Source organism: Octopus sinensis, linkage group LG11 (assembly GCF_006345805.1).
Source record: "Octopus sinensis linkage group LG11, ASM634580v1, whole genome shotgun sequence".
In the NCBI taxonomy this organism is placed as follows: domain Eukaryota; kingdom Metazoa; phylum Mollusca; class Cephalopoda; order Octopoda; family Octopodidae; genus Octopus; species Octopus sinensis.
In genome coordinates, this window is record NC_043007.1 from 69895153 (window position 1) to 69912745 (window position 17593).

General features: G+C 36.7%; 1 protein-coding gene across 3 annotated transcripts; it reads left to right on the forward strand.

The window, feature by feature from the left end:
• The first annotated feature begins 820 nt into the window (after nucleotides 1–820).
• Nucleotides 821–16425, forward strand: LOC115217432 (cytochrome c oxidase assembly factor 8). Of its 3 annotated transcripts, none has more exons than XM_029787130.2 (5): nucleotides 821–1599; nucleotides 3294–3296; nucleotides 11581–11793; nucleotides 14021–14172; nucleotides 16217–16425. In XM_029787130.2, the coding sequence occupies exons 1-5, from the start codon at nucleotides 1510–1512 to the stop codon at nucleotides 16305–16307; spliced, it is 549 nt and encodes a 182-aa protein (XP_029642990.1). In that variant the 5' UTR covers nucleotides 821–1509; the 3' UTR covers nucleotides 16308–16425. The 3 variants fall into 3 exon arrangements, with proteins under 3 accessions (XP_029642990.1, XP_036363563.1, XP_029642991.1); XM_036507670.1 differs by lacking the exon at nucleotides 3294–3296 and adding an exon at nucleotides 7638–7643 and having other exon boundaries at nucleotides 822–1599; XM_029787131.2 differs by lacking the exon at nucleotides 3294–3296 and having other exon boundaries at nucleotides 829–1599.
• Nucleotides 16426–17593: the final 1168 nt, after the last annotated feature.

The following is a 17593-nucleotide window of genomic DNA, read 5'->3' on the forward strand; positions in this document are numbered from 1 at the left end:
CGATTCCACATTATATCATGATTCTACATTATATAGCAAGAGTCAGTAAATTGAAATTTCATTACAGCCAGGTGGGAAAACGGGTGTGATAGCAGCTACAGGTTGATAAAGGGCTAATACAGTTTTACTTGCAGGAAGGATGTTGTTCGTTCCTTCTTGAGACATGCCTGGCTCATAAGGGCCAGTTTCATTGGAGTATAGGTTCCCTACCTGGACAGGACGGCAGTCCGTCCCAGTTGAGCTGCTGGATGCAGGATGAAAGAGTGAGAGAAAGTTGTGGTGAAAGAGTCAGCAGACATTCGCCATTACCTTCTACCAGAATCACGTGGAACTTAAGTGTTTTGCTCATAAACACACACATCGTCCAGTCTGAGATTCGAACCCGCGATCTCTCGACTGCAATTCCGCTGCTCTAGCCACTAGGCCATGTGCCTCCCTTAGGAAGGATAGCCACTTCATATAGGGTAGCATGTACCGATTGCCAATTCGGCGAACAAATTGTCACGTTTCAATGAATGAAGATGATTTGGAATTTTTAAACTCGAGCAGTACCATGAGAAAGAAATGAATTATATTGATGGAGACACTATTTTGCCTACTCGTTAATAAAAAAAGGTGAGGAGGAAAAAGAAAAAAAAACTTAATATTTCGCTGGGGAATTGGAAGAACTGTGCCAATGCATTCCGTACATCTGTGGGGCGGGTTTTTATATTCTGAAAACTGATCAAAGATGTGACTTGGGAAATATAAATTTGGAGAAAAAAATTATTTATGGATTTAGCTGTTATATCTAACACAATGAACGACCACATAGAGGCTTCTTTCGTTTCTTCGGTTGGTTCACCAGCAATGCACGCATGTGAGAACGAGTTAGAAAACATCTGGAAGACGTTGCGGGCTGGGTTATTTCCGAATGCCGGCAGAGAAGTAGGGGGCGATTTGAAGAAAAATTGAAATTTTGTAAAGTATAATTTTTTCCAGAAAAATAATTTCAGTATTTCTCAGGTGGAATCCTAGAGAAAAAAATATAAAGATGGGGGAAACGAAAATTTCGAAAAGCTGCTTTTCTTTTAGCTGGGCGGTGGATGGCCGTAGCGGTCAAAATTGCGACCTCGGTGTTAAAAATACAACAACCAAAGGGAAATGGACAAATCTGCCGCTATCTATCTATCTGTCTGTCTGTCAATCAATTAATCATTCAGATCAATAATACCAATACTCTATTTCAAAAGGCGGTGTTTGGTAACTCCTATCTCAACCTCATGGGGAAGAAAAACACCGAGAAATTGGGAATTTTTTTCTCCCCTTCATTTTTGTATCTTTCTGTTTCTATTTCATTCAACGGAATTTATAACTTTACCTCTAAATTTTCAATTTTACTCCATCAATTCACTACTTTTTTTCCTTTCCCGTGAGACAGAAATAATTATTCCGAAACTCCGTCTTTTGAAGTGATTATTATGTTTTCTAATCGACCAACTTCGTTTCAGCGACTTTCAAAATGGTAAAATGTTAGCGATTTGTCGGAGATTTTCTGGAGGTGATTTTCTTATTATTCCTCGAAATAATCAATTTAAACGATTCCTAAAACAACAAAAGGTAAGGGAAAAGTCTTTAATTTTTAATTTTATTTATTTTCAAGACTGGAATAAGATGATTAAAACCTTTTTACTAGAAATCTTAATAATTAGATGTGGTGCACCTGAGCACTGTATGCGATAATTTTCATAAGTCTCATCAATGTTAACAACAATTTTGTTGTCAGTATTTCGGTTTGAATAGCTTTAAACATATAAATGTAATTTTTTTTTGTGTCAATTCCCCCTTCTTTATGGGAGGGTACCTTCAATTAGCAGTAATTAACTACTTGTAGTTTAATTAAAGGAGAAAAATAAATGTTATTGTTACACGTTGAGTATTGAAGGACAACCAAGCAGAACTGGAACGACTTAAACTGAGATTATGTCAAAAGACTGTAAAGTTTGAAGTGAACACATACATACACACACATATACATACATACACACGTACATACATATATACTTCATACATATACACGCATATACTTGACATTATTCAAAGTACATTTAAAGAAGTGGCTGACACAAAACGCACAACATAAATGAAAATCTTAAAAAACCTGTTTAGAGGGAATTTCTCCACGGTCCACCTGCCTGCTAATAATAGCAGCCAAATCCTACCTTACAGTAATTAGGAAAGTATATATTGGATAATGTGATCAGCCAAGATGAAATAGAATTAGCATGTTTCTACATCACCGGTTTCGTTTTATTTCGTTTTCAATCCCGCATTTCTGTCCCTCAAGCAAAAGATCTCTCTCTCTCTCACAGACACACACCTAAACATAAGAGGTACTGGTCACGGCTGGAATACTTTTTAGTTTTGTTCGATCTGGTTGTCAACAAAACATTCTAAAAAGTGGATTGGGAAATAGTTTCTCTGGTTTTATAACTTGACGGAGGGAAAGCTTAATGTAGAGAGATAAACTACAACATCTTATAAAAAATATTATGTCATTTCAAATTAAAGAATATATTTTCAAAAAATGTATTTACAAGAGAAAAAAATACATAGTAAAATGAAAAAGAGAAAAACGAATTGTATTCTGTTGGTAAGGGAGGCAATCATGTTAGTTGTTCAAAGGCAACGCACCGCCCGGTGCAAGAATCGAACCTACGACCTTGATATTTATGAAACTAGCACCCCTAACCACAAAGATAATGCACTCTCAGTAGGACATAGTGCTGTACGATTTTATTGTTGTTTAGCTCTAGACCAGTAATTACTAAACAAACCTCCAAGACCCTGGAGCTGTTATGTTACCATTTAGACGGATTTTAGACTACATTCCCTCCTTTTAAGACAGTAGCATGATTTGGCTATTATTTCTAGCCAGTCGAGCGACGGTGTAGAAGCTCTGTTATCGACCAGTCTGTGGATAGGTCGCTGTCATTCAACTCCAGTTAAACTTCGATCGTGCGAGCCTGTGACTAAAAGCATTCCATCTTTGACAAGTTTACGATAACATTATTCAATGTATCCTCTATCATCTTTAGGCGATCCTTCGGTATAAGTACACACGTGACTTTGTTTACATTTCTGAAGATAACAGAAACACTTTTCTCCCACCCCTGACACAAACCCTAACCCTAACCCCCCATATATAAAAAAAAAACACTTTCTTGAAATGTATCCGGTACTTATACCGAAGTTATGCCCATCTTTAAATTGGTAGGGTATGATTTGAAATAGAAATAGGCTGCTGTTTATAGAAGGTCTAGTGACCCCATACTAGTATCCTCCTCATTGACTTGTTCGTACGCTGGCTGGCTGGCGTAAAAGTACATCGAGTTTGTGTACTTTTTATTAAATGCAAATACACAGATCCTTTGGTAATGAACAGCAAACAAAATCATGGTAACAAATAAAATCCTGCCAACACATGATTTCTGTACAAAATTAACATAATCTAATGTATTGTAGGGTTAAGCTCGGAGTCCTCTCAGGCGAATTTTGTGTGTGGAAGTGTAAAGAAAGCTGAATTATTTCCCTTTGTTCATATTGTTTTAATTAAATGTCAAACCGAAAGTGAACGAAAATATAAAAACGCACTGCATACATAAGATACACATTTGCATGCAAAGTACTTCTGGATCGTCTGCTGAAGCACATTGCACATTATGTTCTTCTAGAAAGTCAATTTGGCTTTCGCATGGGATGCAGCACTGCTGATGTGATCTTCTCAGCTAGACAGCTTCAGGAGAAGTGTGTGGAACAGGGTCTGGATTTATATCAGGTTTTTTTTGTCGATCTGAAAAAAGGCCTTCAATACAATTAATAGATTCTCCTTTATGCATGTATGAATGCAGGAGAATCTGGATAAGCTGGGATTTTCAGAAAGAGAAATTGACCAGCTGATTCGTACAAGTCCAATCTGTGAGTGGAACAGTGAAAAGATTGCAAGACTTTTCTCTAGTTTCAAAATGTAAATTTGTCTGTGTTAACTACATCCCAAAGATGGAGCCTTGTATCTTTGTTGGAAACCGGCTCCCTCTTCAGTGGAAGATTTATAATAATTAAAAAATAGAAGTGACATGCATACACACACGTGTGTGTGTTTGTGTGTGGTTTAAACAATCACTAGGAGAATTGTCATTTCATCTTAGTATACAAAAAAGCAGCAATTTACCATGCATTCCCTCAAATTTTGCTGTGTCATTTAGGTTTAATTTAATTTGAGACAAAATTTGTGGAATCATTTTCAAGGGACAGTTTATGAAAATCATTGTTGCTGTGATATACTTTTTTCCTAATTCACCACATCAAAGGTAAAAACCTTCACAAAAGAACAATAAAAAGATTGGTTTTTAGAGAGAAAGTAGCATCTTTTTAAGTGATCATAGCATGGAACAGAGATTGGTCGAATTTTGAGATTTTGTGGGGTAAAAAAAAGTTAAGTATATTGGTGGCCAAAATTATATGCTAACTTAGTAATAATTTCAAACTTTGGCACAAGGCCAGCAATTTCGGGGGCAGGAATAAGTCGATTAGATAAGTCCATTGTTCAACTGGTACTTATTTTATCAACCCCAAAAGGATGAAATGCAAAGTCAACCTTTTTGGAATTTGAACTCAGAATGTAAAGATGGACAGAATGCTGCTAAGCATTTTGTCCAGCATGCTAACAATTCTGTCACTTCATCACCTTCTGCAAACTTAATAATATTAATGCCTTGTTTACTGATGAGATGGAAAATAAGTTAAGAGTTTGGATTAAAGAAACTTAATTTCATGGTGATTGAGTGAGTGAAGTATTTACTTGGAAGAAAAGCTAATTTTCCTTTCAAGCCCCTTGTGAGAGATACTCTTAGTATCTGTGATGATAGGGATGTAAAGTCTACAGAATCTAATGAAGCATGAGTTGGTTTGAATCTTTTAAACAATTGTTTGGGTATTGACAGGATTGTGAGGCAGCAAAGCTCCCAAATTAGGCAAAGTCACTGCAGAAAAATATCACGAGCTTCTGAAGAAGAGTAATTTCTGTTGTCCACAGTTTATTATTTTTTTTTTTTGTGATGAGATTAGCTTATTTTGAAAAATGTCTTTCAAGATTTACATCACAGAGGAAGAAACCTGATTGTCAGGACATTTGCCAGTGAAGGATAGCGTAATATTACTTTTTCTGTACCAAACCATAAGGTATTTGAAGTAAACCTCTGGGTTTTATCATCATCATCATCATCTGGCATTTGTTTTCCATGCTGGCATGGGTTAGATGGCTTGACTGGAATTGGTAAGCTGGAGAGCTGCACCAGGCTCCAATCTGTTTTGGCTTGGTTTCTACAGCTGGATGCCCTTCTTAATGCCAACCACTCCAGAGAATGTACTGGGTATCTCTTATGTGCCACTGGCACAGGTGCCTTTTATGTGTCACTGGCACATAAAAGAATATAAACAAGAACAGGCTTGGTATTTACTGGGCTTGCAATTTAGAAGGTTTGGATTCCTAAGAACTTGATTACTGTTTGTTTATTAATGTTTATGTAACTATTTCAAAGAGAAGGGTCTTCCTATGAAAGTCCTTGTTAGGGACAGTATTACACCATACCTTCCTAATCCTAATCTCATGGATCAAATGCCATATCATCATCATTAATGTCCACTTTCCATGCTAGCATGGGTTGGACAATTTGACTGAGGACTGGTGAACCAGATGGTTGCACCAGGCCCCATCTGATCTGGCAGAGTTTCTGCAGCTGGATGCCCTTTCTAATGCCAACCACTCCAAGAGTGTAGTGAATGCTTTTACATGCCACCGGCACAAGGGCCAGTTTGGCAGTACAGGCGACGGCCACGCTCAAATGGTGTTTTTTACGTGCCACCTGCACAGGAGTCAGTTCAGCAGCACTGACAATGACCGCTTGAACGTTTTGTTCACGTACCAGTAAGGTGACGCTGGTAACGATCATGCTCAAATGGTGCTTTTTACATGCTACCGGTACGGAAGCCAGACAGCTGCTCTGGCAGTGGTCCCGCTCGGATGGAGCTGTTAGTGCTCCACTGGCTCAGGTGGTAGTCATCGAATTTGGTTCAATTTCGATTTCACTTGCTCCAACAGAGTTTAGTGTCCAATGAAGGAAGGTTGCCATGGGTGCCAGTCGTATATGTTTGATTTTATCTAACCCCATTACCCTACCTTCCAATACCAATATCTACCATAATCCATCCATTAGCAGAAAGTATGCAAAGCATCTATTTAGGGCTTTGAAGTGACTTTGCTGATTTGATATTAAAAGGGTTTCAGAACAAGCATTACACCATTCCACAAACTATGTTCAACTGTTAAATCCTCAAGAGAGAACTTTCTATTTAAGTTCTTGAACCCTTCTTGCAGAGTGTTGGAGCCTCATGTTATCTCTTCTGTGGCTGAGCCTGTAGCCAAGAAAATTGCATATTTAGACAATTTAGATAACTTCTTCTGGAGGTGAGTGAAAAAGGCATAAAGAACTTGATTGAGAAGCATGGGACTGTCCCTTGATGACTTGAAGTAGTTTTATTAGGAAAAGGCTAAACCCATGCAACAAGGACAAAACTGAGGAAGAGGACCAAAATTAAAAGAAACACACACACACACATATATTCTTTTGTTTCAGTCATTTGACTGTGGCCATGCTGGAGCACGACCTTTAGTCGAAGAAATTGACACCAGGACTTATTCTTTGTAAGCATAGTACTTATTCTATCATTCATTTTTGCCGAACCGCTAAGTTTCAGGGACGTAAATACACCAACATCGGTTGTTGATGGTGTGTGTGTGTGGGGTCAAACGCACACACACACACATATAAATATATATATACCGTTCTATATTTAAGAGATGAGGAATTATGTACATTATTTAAATTATTTACAATTGACGGATATTTGTCCTCATCTTGTTTGCTGTTAACACGTTTTGGCTGATTTACCCTTCAGCCTTTATCAAGTGTCTTGGAGAAATTTCAAAACTGGGTTCTCATTCCTAAGGTATTTTTCGATGTTGTTGTTGTTATTATTATTATTATTATTTAGGTCACTGCCTGGAATCGAACTCAGAATCTTGGGGTTAGTAGCCTGCGCGCTTAACCACTACGCCATATGCCCATGGGCATATGGCGTAGTGGTTATGTATATATGATGGGCTTCTTTCAGTTTCCATCTACCAAATTCACTCACAAGACTTTGGTCAGCCCGAGGCTGTAGTAGAAGACACTTGCCCAAGATGCTATGCAGTGGGACTGAATCCAGAAGCTTGTGGTTGGGAAGCAAGCTTCTTACCACACAGCCACACTGCGTGTGTGTGTGTGAGTGGTGCCCCAGCATGGCCACACCCAAATGGCTGAAACAAATAAAAGATTGTGTGTGTGTATATGTATGTAAAACTGGAGAAGGATCTTATGGATCTTAAATGAGCTCACAAACTGTGAAAATGCATCACCTTATCTTAGATATTGAATCAGGTGGGAATTAGTTCTCTAATAATGGTTTTTTTAAAAAATATTTTGGACTTTTCAAAGGAATGGGCTACTGCAGTCAGGTTTGAATCTAAATCTACTCAGTAACAGAAAATTCTGCAGAAGAAAGTAGTTTTCCATAGAGATTTAGAAAAAATGGCTTCTCTTCCTTTCAATTTATAATTTTCCATTTAAATTCTTAACATGCTTTTTTATAGTTTAATTACCCAGTTTAATATAGTTTAATTGGCCAGAAACTATGCTCAGTTATTTCCCTTTAATAACATGTAACGGAGATTGAAACTTACCATCAGTTTAAGTAAATTTAAAAAAAAATTAATCTATTCACTCTTCATTTTATACATTTTTTATGTTAAATATCATGTTCTGTCATGTTTGGGGAGAGTCATTTTCTTTTTGTGCCTTATAATGTAACACAGTCACCGGTGAGTGTGTTACATTATAAGGCACAAAAAGAAAATGACTCTTCCCAGACACAACAGAATATGCTTCAACACATGAACTCATATAAATAATCTTGCAAACCAAATCCAAAAACGAAATGTTAAATATCATGTCATATTTATATTATCCTTTAGCATTTATATCTTCATGGGAGTCAAAGTTATGAATGGTCTGTGAATTTTTAATATTTAATTTTTCTAAGGCGGCGTGCTGGCAGATATGTTAGCACACCGGGCGAAATGCTGAGCGGTATTTCGTCTGCCGTTATGTTCTGAGTTCAAATTCTACAAGGTCGACTTTGCCTTTCATCCTTTCAGGGTCGATAAATTAAGTACCAGTTACGCACTGGGGTTGATATCATCGACTTAATCCGTTTGTCTGTCCTTGTTTGTCCCCTCTGTGTGTAGCCCCTTGTGGGCAGTAAAGAAATAGGTATTTCGTCTGTCTTTACATTCGCTGAGGTCGACTTTGCCTTTCATCCTTTAGGGGTCGATAAATTAAGTACCAGTTGTGTACTGGAGTCAATCTAATCGACTGGCTCCCTCCCCAGAAATTTCGAGCCTTATGCCTAGAGTAGAAAAGAATATTTAATTTTTCTTTATACTTGTTATCTTCTATCTACTATTTCTGTTATGAGATTGTTTGTATTACATACATTTATCTTATATTGATAATATTTGGAGTGTTAACTGTTGGACTTGGTTGAAATTTTTTGGAATGAATTGTCCTTAAATGCATCATCATTTAACATAGGTTGGTCATACGTCTGTATATATTGAAATGGTAATTAATGATGTTCTAGAATGAATTCCAAAGGGTCAGCTGTTTGGTAGGGTGTCACAGATGTAATAAAGGGAGTTGAAATAATCAGATGAGATTAAGCAGTGTTGATGAGAGAGCAATATCTTTTGAAATATCCATGTACACTCACCTCTTTTTTCTGTTTTTGATCACATTTTTTACTTAGACATATTCATATACAAAACTGAGTAACTTACAGTGCTGGCTCTGAATTCAATAGATAATCTATAGTTTATTACATAAAACAGGTATATCCCTTAAATCTTTGAGGTTCACATTTAAGTCTTGTTACTGATGATATGCATGTTTCTTTTCATCATCATCATTGTCATTTAATGTCTGTTTTCCATGCTGGCATGGGTTGGATGGCTTCACAGGAACTGGCAAAGCTAAAGGCCACCACCAGGTTCCACAGACTGTTTTGGCTTGGTTTCTATAGCTGGATGCCCTTCCTAACATTGACCACTTTACAGAGTGTACTGGGTGCTTTTTACATGTCACCATCACCAGTACTTTTTATGTGGCACCTTCATTTTAGGATCGCAATACTGTTGTGTTGGGTGGTTCTTTTTGAGTACAACAGTATGCCACAAATCTCAGTCCTCTGTCATCTCCTTAGTAAGGTTCAGCGTTTTGAGATTGGCCTTCAATACTGCATCCTGTTTCTTCTTGGGTCTCTCTCTTCCACAACTTCTCTTGAATTAGTTAAAAGATATCTTGTATTTTATTATGATCGTTCAAAAGAACAAGTCAGCTTGACAGGACAATTTTAACATTCCAATGAACTCTCCTGAATGTGTTACAGAAGCTTAAGTTTTGGATTGAGTGGTTCAAGTATTTTCTAACAACTATAATCTCAACCTAGATTAATTTTCTTTCTATATATTGGACCTAATGCTGTAGACCAGTGGTTCCCAAACTATGAGTCGCGACCCACAGATGGTTCGCAAACAGAATCTTAGTGGGGCGCAAAAAGTTATAAAATTATACATTAGCTTTGATTAACTGCTGTCTATCAAGATAGTTCAAGACTTATAAGTGGGTCGTCATAAACTGGTGTGATAAATAGTGGGTCGCGACTCTAAAAAGTTTGGGAACCACTGCAGTAGACATTAAACAACAATACACAAATTTTGGTATCATCATCATCAAACATGGATTGGACATTTTGATTGGATTTGGCAAGTCACAGGGTTGCATCAAGCCCCAGTGTCAGCTTTGGCATGGTTTCTATGGCTGGATGCCCTTCCGAATGTCAACCACTTTATAGTGTGTACAGGGTACTTGAAACTTATTAATGAAATCAAAAGCCTGATGAAAGCATAAATATAGAAATATCTATCTTAGTCCTGATATTGTCGAGTAGTGTAAACACCATACACAGTTTTCAAAGTATTTAACAGTCTGTATAAATTTACATGAGTTCCTCGTCTGTTATAAATGGTGTTTAATTTTTTTTTTTTTAGTTTGTGTTAAGCAAAATGAAATGGCGATGAACAGGTAACAACAATATCTTAAATGAGTGGGAAAAAATCAAGACCTGTTTCTTGGAAGGGTCATTATACCAATAACAATAAATACATGCACTGTGTGTGTATTTAGTATTATTGGCGTAATGACCCCCCCTATATAACAGGAATTCATATCAAGAATATTACAAATAAAATACCAAAACAAAAAAAAAGCACGAGTTATGTCCCTTGCATCTTCCAGTTTCACATTCTCCGTGACAATTTATGCCACTTACATTCGTTAAAAGATACTAAGGACTTTCTTAAGAAATACATCACATGTCTCGAAAGGTATTATCTATGGAGATCGGGGCCTCCTAGTTTAATGTCTTTCTAAAAATGCTTAATAAAATTTAGGTGAGAACATTATAGGAAGTTCTGTGTTGCCAACTAAAATGTTCAGTGTCTTATAATTCTGAGATTAGAGGACAAGCTAACTCCCCATCTAATTATGATCAGAACTTATAAAAGCTATTGGATAATACTTCTTGTCATCGTTACACTAGCTGAAAATATCCATCATATTTGGTCCAGCAAAAGGCAACTCTTTAGATTTGCAAAAGTTGTACGATCTGTGTTGATATGGGAAAATAAATGTAGAAATGCACATACAATTTCATTCTTTATTTCATCATCGAATAATTTCCTCTGTTAATAAATAGAAGTGTATCTTGCACGTTCAATATTGTTTTCATTTACGTCGCACATGTAACTTGAACTACTTATCTCCCTTTGCACAGATTCAACTTTTGACGGAGTTGATTGTCTCTAATTCGAGGCAGAACATTTATCTTTTCTATGTACAAAATCAACCGATGGATATGTCGGTTTGTTCTAATATCGTAGTTTATCAATAATTTTCATTAGTGTGTCTTCACGGTTATATCCAGATTCTGAGAAATAAGTGTCAATGATTATCTTAACTCTTTAACATATTTACCCAAAAGTTCAACAGTTTTAAACGAACTTCATCAAATATTAAGTAATTTTTAAGGCGGTGAGCTGGCAGAATTGTTTCCATGCTGGGCGAAATGCTTAGCATCATTTGATCCATCTTTACTTTCTGAGTTCAAATTCTGCTGAGGTCGACTTTACTTTCATCCTTTTGGGTTTGATGAAATAGGTACCAGTTGAATGCAGGGATTGATGTAATCGACTCACCTCTTCCCCCGAAATTGTTGACCTTGATGCCAAAATTTAAAACCAATATTATGTGACTGTTTGTCACATTCTGTACTTTTTTTCATTGTTCTAATAAAGCTCCATCAATTTCTTTTATATTTTTTTAGAAGAAAGAAATATTTAAACTTTCATCTTCTCCTCCTAAATCTATCACTCGAGACTGGATTGGCCCACCTGATGGAAACTCCAACTTACGCCCTACCCACTTTTATGTCCCTCCCGATGAATCAAATGTAGAGAAAGACTTGAGACTGAAGAAAGTTGATTTACAAACCTTTAATCATGACTTCTGGACAAGACAAAATATCACATTTTTTAAGGTAAAGTATTGCATTTTATATTTAAACTAGCAGTATCTCCCGGCGTTGTGGTTTGTTTAGACCCTTTAGAATTGGAATTTTTGAAAAGTAAAAATTTGGCAGTATGTAGCTTGTTATTCTCTTTAAGTGAAATACATCGTAAAAAATAGGGATTTGCATAGAAAAAAGGCACCTTTTTGATGTAAATAATTTTTGGTGTTAACATGGTCTGATTTGAATTTTTTCTTCTACGGAAGGAAGAGTTAGCCTTCTCCTGGCTACATCCTGAAAATTCATTTCTTTGCCGAATTTCTACAATGTTTATATCTTGATTTTTTATTTTTCATGCAATTTACGCATGCTTGCACGCGTGGTGAACACAGTTCACGTCAAACAGCTGACAGTAAAGTTCACTATTCAATGCATGGGATAAGGCCTAAACAAACACATTATCGATTTTTGCACTTGCGAGATGAATTTCAGAACAGAAATAGCACAGTTCAATTTTCATTCGCCTAAACTTTAAGTGACCCATTTTTGGTGGTTCTACGATTTGTTGGCTAGGAGGAGATGTGCTGGGAAGTTAAACATACAGACACACAAGTTGAGTTTTATATATATAGATGTGGAATAAGCGCAGTCATACTTAAGTTTGACTATTACTAGTACAAATGTTATTTTTCTTCTTTTTCTCTTTTTGTGTGGATGTAACCGTTTGCAACAACAAGCAATGGTTGTCCAGTGATCTAATATATCTTATCTAAGTTGCCTAACACAGTTATTTTCCATTTATAGATTTTAGATAGTTTTGTCTTGTTATCTGTCTTCCCTTCAATGTTGACAAGTATCTCACCCCCACCTTCTCCTGCTAATATATAAGTTACATTACACTCAAACAAAATTGCATACAACTATATTGTGAAGGCACATACCTCAGTGGTTGCGGTAAATTGGCTCATGGTTGTAAGGTTTTGAGTTTGATTCCTGGTGATGTGTTGTGTCCTTGAGCAAGACACTTTATTTTCATGTTGCTCTGGTTCACTGAGCTGGCAAAAATGAGTAGTACCTGTATTTCAAAGGGTCAGCCTTGTCAAATTCTGTTTTACACTGAATTTCTCTGAGAACTATGTTAAAGGTATGCATGTCTGTGGAGTACTCAGCCAGTTGCATGTTAATCTCATGAGCAGATTGTTCCATTGATCGGATCAACTTGAACCCTTGTTGTAACTGATGAAGTGCCAGTCAGTGACAGGTCAGCTATGCAGTTGCTCAACCTACTAGAAATAGCAGCCAAATCTTCCTCAACAGTGATGGTATTATTGTATTTGAAATGATTTAATGAAGGTAGATATATGTTTCTGTTTGACTCTACCACTGTTTAACAATTGATATTGGTTTGTTTATGTCTCCATAACTTAGCAGTTCAGCAAAAAGAGACCAGTAGAATAAGTACCAGGTTTAAAAAAATATAAGTACTGGGATCAATTTGTTTGACTAGACTGTCATGGTTATGCTCCAGCATGGCCACTGTCCAATGGCTGAAACAAGTCAAAGATATAAGAAAAGATATAAGATATCTGATAAAATTCACTCTTTTAAAAAACTTTGATGTTTAAGAGCGAATTATTTGTTTTTGGTAAGTGAGTGATGTGGAGGTGCAATGTCCCAGTGGTTAGGGCAGTGGACTCGCGGTCGGAGGATTGCAGTTTCGATTCCCAGACCGTGCGTTGTGTGTTTATTGAGCGAAAACACCTAAAGCTCCACGAGGCTCCGGCAGGGAGTGGTGGCGATCCATGTTGTACTCTTTCGCCCCAACTTTCTCTCACTCTTTCTTCCTGTTTCTTGAGTAATGCTGCAATGGACTGGTGTTCCGTTGAGCTGGGGGGAACACATACACCATAGAAACCGGGAAACTGGACCCATGAGCCCGGCTTGGTTTGAAAAGGGTGAAGGGAAGAGAGAGAGGTGAGTGAATGATATAATTCTCTAGGGAAATTTCTAAAGTTCAACAGTTAATGTCTCCAAAAACTTGGTATTTATTGTGATCTATTGTCTGTAGCTAAGTGGAATAAGAATTAAAAGATCCACTTTGAGACTCAATAAAACATTTGCTGCAGACACAATACAGTATCCACTGATTCACTTTATCTCTACAAAGATTCACCCTTTCTATGTTGCTTCCCATCACTTTTTTTCTTGTGAGATATTCATACAAAAACTTAGCCAATTTATATAAAATTTCTTTCAGAGAAAAGCTCAGTTTATTCACATGGAATTAGAAAGGAAAAAGCAAATAGATTCTGACAACAAAAATAAGAAAAGTTTGTCTCCTGAAGAAATGGCTGTGTTTTATAAACAGTTCCTGGAAGAAAATTATCAGAATAATTTGAAATATCACAGGTTAGTTTAATATTTTATTTCTGCTTAGATTATTATTGAGTGTTATATAACATCTTTGTTAGTTCAAATGTGGATTAAAAGCAGCTTGAGGGACATAAACAATATCAAACACACATATATAAGGTATGTGTTTTGCTAGTTTGTGAGCAGGCTGTGCTTATAGGCATAAGAAAATATATTCTTATCAATGCGCCTGGTGTTAAAAACACCTTGAAGTCATAGACAAGTGAGATAACTTGCATCTAGTACCATCTTTGGTTTGCAAGATTCTTTATATGAGTTCGTGTGTTGAAGCATATTCTGTTGTGTCTGGGGTGAGTCATTGTCTTTTTGTGCCTTATAATGTAACACACTCACCGGTAAAACTACCACTTATTTCTTGCAACCTTTTCAATAGTCTTGACTCTTGAAAAGGTTGTAAGACGCAACGAAAATTTTTGGAAAATAAAAATAAGAAATAAGTGGAAATTTTACCGGTGAGTGTGTTACATTATAAGGCACAAAAAGAAAATGACTCTCCCCAGACACAACAGAATTATATTTGTTAGTCTCCTTTCTAGAAGGAGGGAACTGGCTTCTAACAAAGAAACAATTGTTACATCAATTAGTGTTGGGATAACAATAATGATGGTTTTTATGTATCAAATTTAGAGAAACTCTTGCAATATTTTTACTTTCCCATTTAGCAGATTGTCTATAAATGTTTATTATCCATTCACTTTCTTTGTTTGCAAATCTTAGCTTCTCCCATTTACTAACATAACTGAGTGTATCAATGATTATTGGTATGAATGTAAATTTATAATCAGGGTTTCCAAACAGTTGTTCATAAGTATTCTTCTCAATGATTTTGGAAGAGATGATCACATCTGCAGGGCAACCTATCTCCGTGACTGTGTCAAGACTTATGCTTGCACTTGATAGAAGTTTTGATGGGAATGTGCCACCAATATTTCTTATTGATGTGTATACATGTATTCAGTAGTAGTGCTATTGTGTATACAAACCTCTGGGCAGTTTTAATTGGAAGATGGCTTTGTATATTATTTTAGCAACATCATCATATTATGATGGGAAGTATAGTATCTTGATGAAAATTTTGGCAACTGGTGTTATGTTGTCCACAAAAGACTGACTTGATTGACATTTGTGTATTTTTAAAGGCTTTGCTGTTTGATTTGTTCATAAGATATTTTGTAACTTTCTCCTCTTGGAATGTGAAAGCATGGCCTTCAAGATGTAGTGGTCATGAGCCCAAGAGAAGCTACATATCAAATGCTAATATTGTTGCCTTTTTGCTAGTTTATCATCATCATCATTATTTAACATCCATTTTCCATTCTGGCGTGCATTGGACAGTTTGGCAGGAGCTGAGAAAATCACTTTTGGACAGTGAGTGAAGGCAGTTGATATTGTTCCCCCAATGGACTGCCTCTCTGGTCTCTACACTGGGTACCAAGTGGTGTACAAGAGTGCAACAAGCATGGTTGACAATTAGGCTGTCCCACAGTAGTAGCTTCCTTGCTAGTTGATGCCTAACCTTTGTTTAATGTTATAGATCTTCCACTTGGTCACAATAACCTTCAAGCCATTGGTCCAACAACCTGCTACTGACAACTTCTCTGTATCCCTGGCATGGGAGTGCTAAGGGGTTCCTAGCACTTGTCCAAAGTGCCATCCAGTCTATAGACAGAAGGGGTGACTTACTCTCATTTGTACAACCTGCCACTGATGTGGGTGCTATACCATATTGTACTTCATATCAGGGGCATTGCTTAAATGATATTAAACTATTCATTGTTTAGTACATTGATTTATCACTTCTAGTGTTAGTAACTTGTAGAACAGTGTGGGACCCTAACTTTGTGGATAATCTTGAAAGCTAGACAAAGGGGTTTAAAGACAAGAAGTGGGATTTAGGTTGAAAAAAATGTTGATATTCTTTCATGTTAACTGCTTTCTGAAATACAAATGTTAACAGCTTTATAAAAAAAATTAATTCCTGTTTTAAATAATTTTATTGGTATACATTTCTCCTTTTCAGAGCATGGTATAAAAAGAACATCTTTCTACTTTGGCCAGCCCTGAAGGTTGCTGTTCATAATCTCTTTAAAAAAGCAAGATTGAAAAACTGAATTGAAAAACTGCCAGACTTTTTTTTTAGCAAAGATTATTTTATTTGATCTCTTGTATTATGAATCAAACAAGTTTTATTTATAAATATGTTTAATAAAGATGTTATATTTGTTATAATTACTTCCATAGAATTTTCAATTCCAAGGAGTATGTAGTGGCAAAGAGCAGTGACCATTTGAGCAGCTGTGCTAAATCTGGACATACAAATATGTGTCATCATTATCTTCATTTTAATGTCCACTTTTCCATATTTGTATGGGTTGGACTAAATTCATTGAAGCATATTTTTATGGCTGCATGCCCTACCTGTTGCCAACCCTCGTATGTACTTGTATTTGTAGTGTAGTGCATGGATAGTTGTGTGTGTGCAAGTATGTGTAATTGTGTATGTGTTGTTGTGTACATAGTGGCATGCATATGTGTGTTGTAGTGTATACGTAGTCTTTTGTATATTTGAAAAAGCAGTAAGTCACATAACAAAGGTGTATGGCTTAGTGGTTAGGCTATTTGGCTCATGGTCATAAGGTGGTATATTATGTCTTTGAGCAAGACACTTTATTTCATGTTGCTCTCAGCTGGTAAAAATGAGCTGTACCTGTAATTCAAAGAGCCAACTTTGTCACATTCTGTGTCACACTGAATCTCCTTGAGAAGTACATTAAAAGTATGTATAGGCATAGGAGTGGCTGTGTGGTAAGTAGCTTGCTTACCAACCACATGGTTCTAGGTTCAGTCCCACCGTATGGCACCTTGGACAAGTGTCTTCTACTATAGCCTCAAGCCGACCAAAGCCTTTTGAGTAGATTTGGTAGACGGAAACTGAAAGAAGCCCGTCGTATATATATATATGTGTGTGCGTTTGTGTGTCTGTGTTTGTCCCCCCCAACATCGCTTGACAACCAATGCTGGTGTGTTTACGTCCCTGTAACTTAGCAGTTCGGCAAAAGAGACTGATAGAATAAGTACTAGGATTTCAAAGAATAAGTCCTGGAGTCGATTTGCTCAACTAAAAAGGCGGTGCTCCAGCATGGCAACAGTTAAATGACTGAAACAAGTAAAATAGTAAAGAGTATATCTGTGGAGTACTCAGCCACTTGCATGTTAATTTCATGAGCAGGCTGTTCCATTGATTGGATCAATTGGAACACTTGTCATAACCAGTGGAATACCACCTGTTCACATCTTTATACTCATGTGCCAACTTCCTCACTCTCCAGCTTCTCTCACTCCATTACTCACCTCATTATTCCTTGTCTTCATTTCTGTCTGTTAAAAACAGTTGAGC

Excerpts from the sequence above, each read along its gene's own strand:
- LOC115217432 (XM_036507670.1), top strand. The coding sequence starts at position 1,510 with ATGTTAGCGATTTGTCGGAGATTTTCTGGAGGTGATTTTCTTATTATT. Across the intron at positions 11,794-14,020 it reads AAAATATCACATTTTTTAAG|AGAAAAGCTCAGTTTATTCA; the intron begins GTAAAGTATTGC and ends AATTTCTTTCAG. Across the intron at positions 14,173-16,216 it reads AATAATTTGAAATATCACAG|AGCATGGTATAAAAAGAACA; the intron begins GTTAGTTTAATA and ends TCTCCTTTTCAG.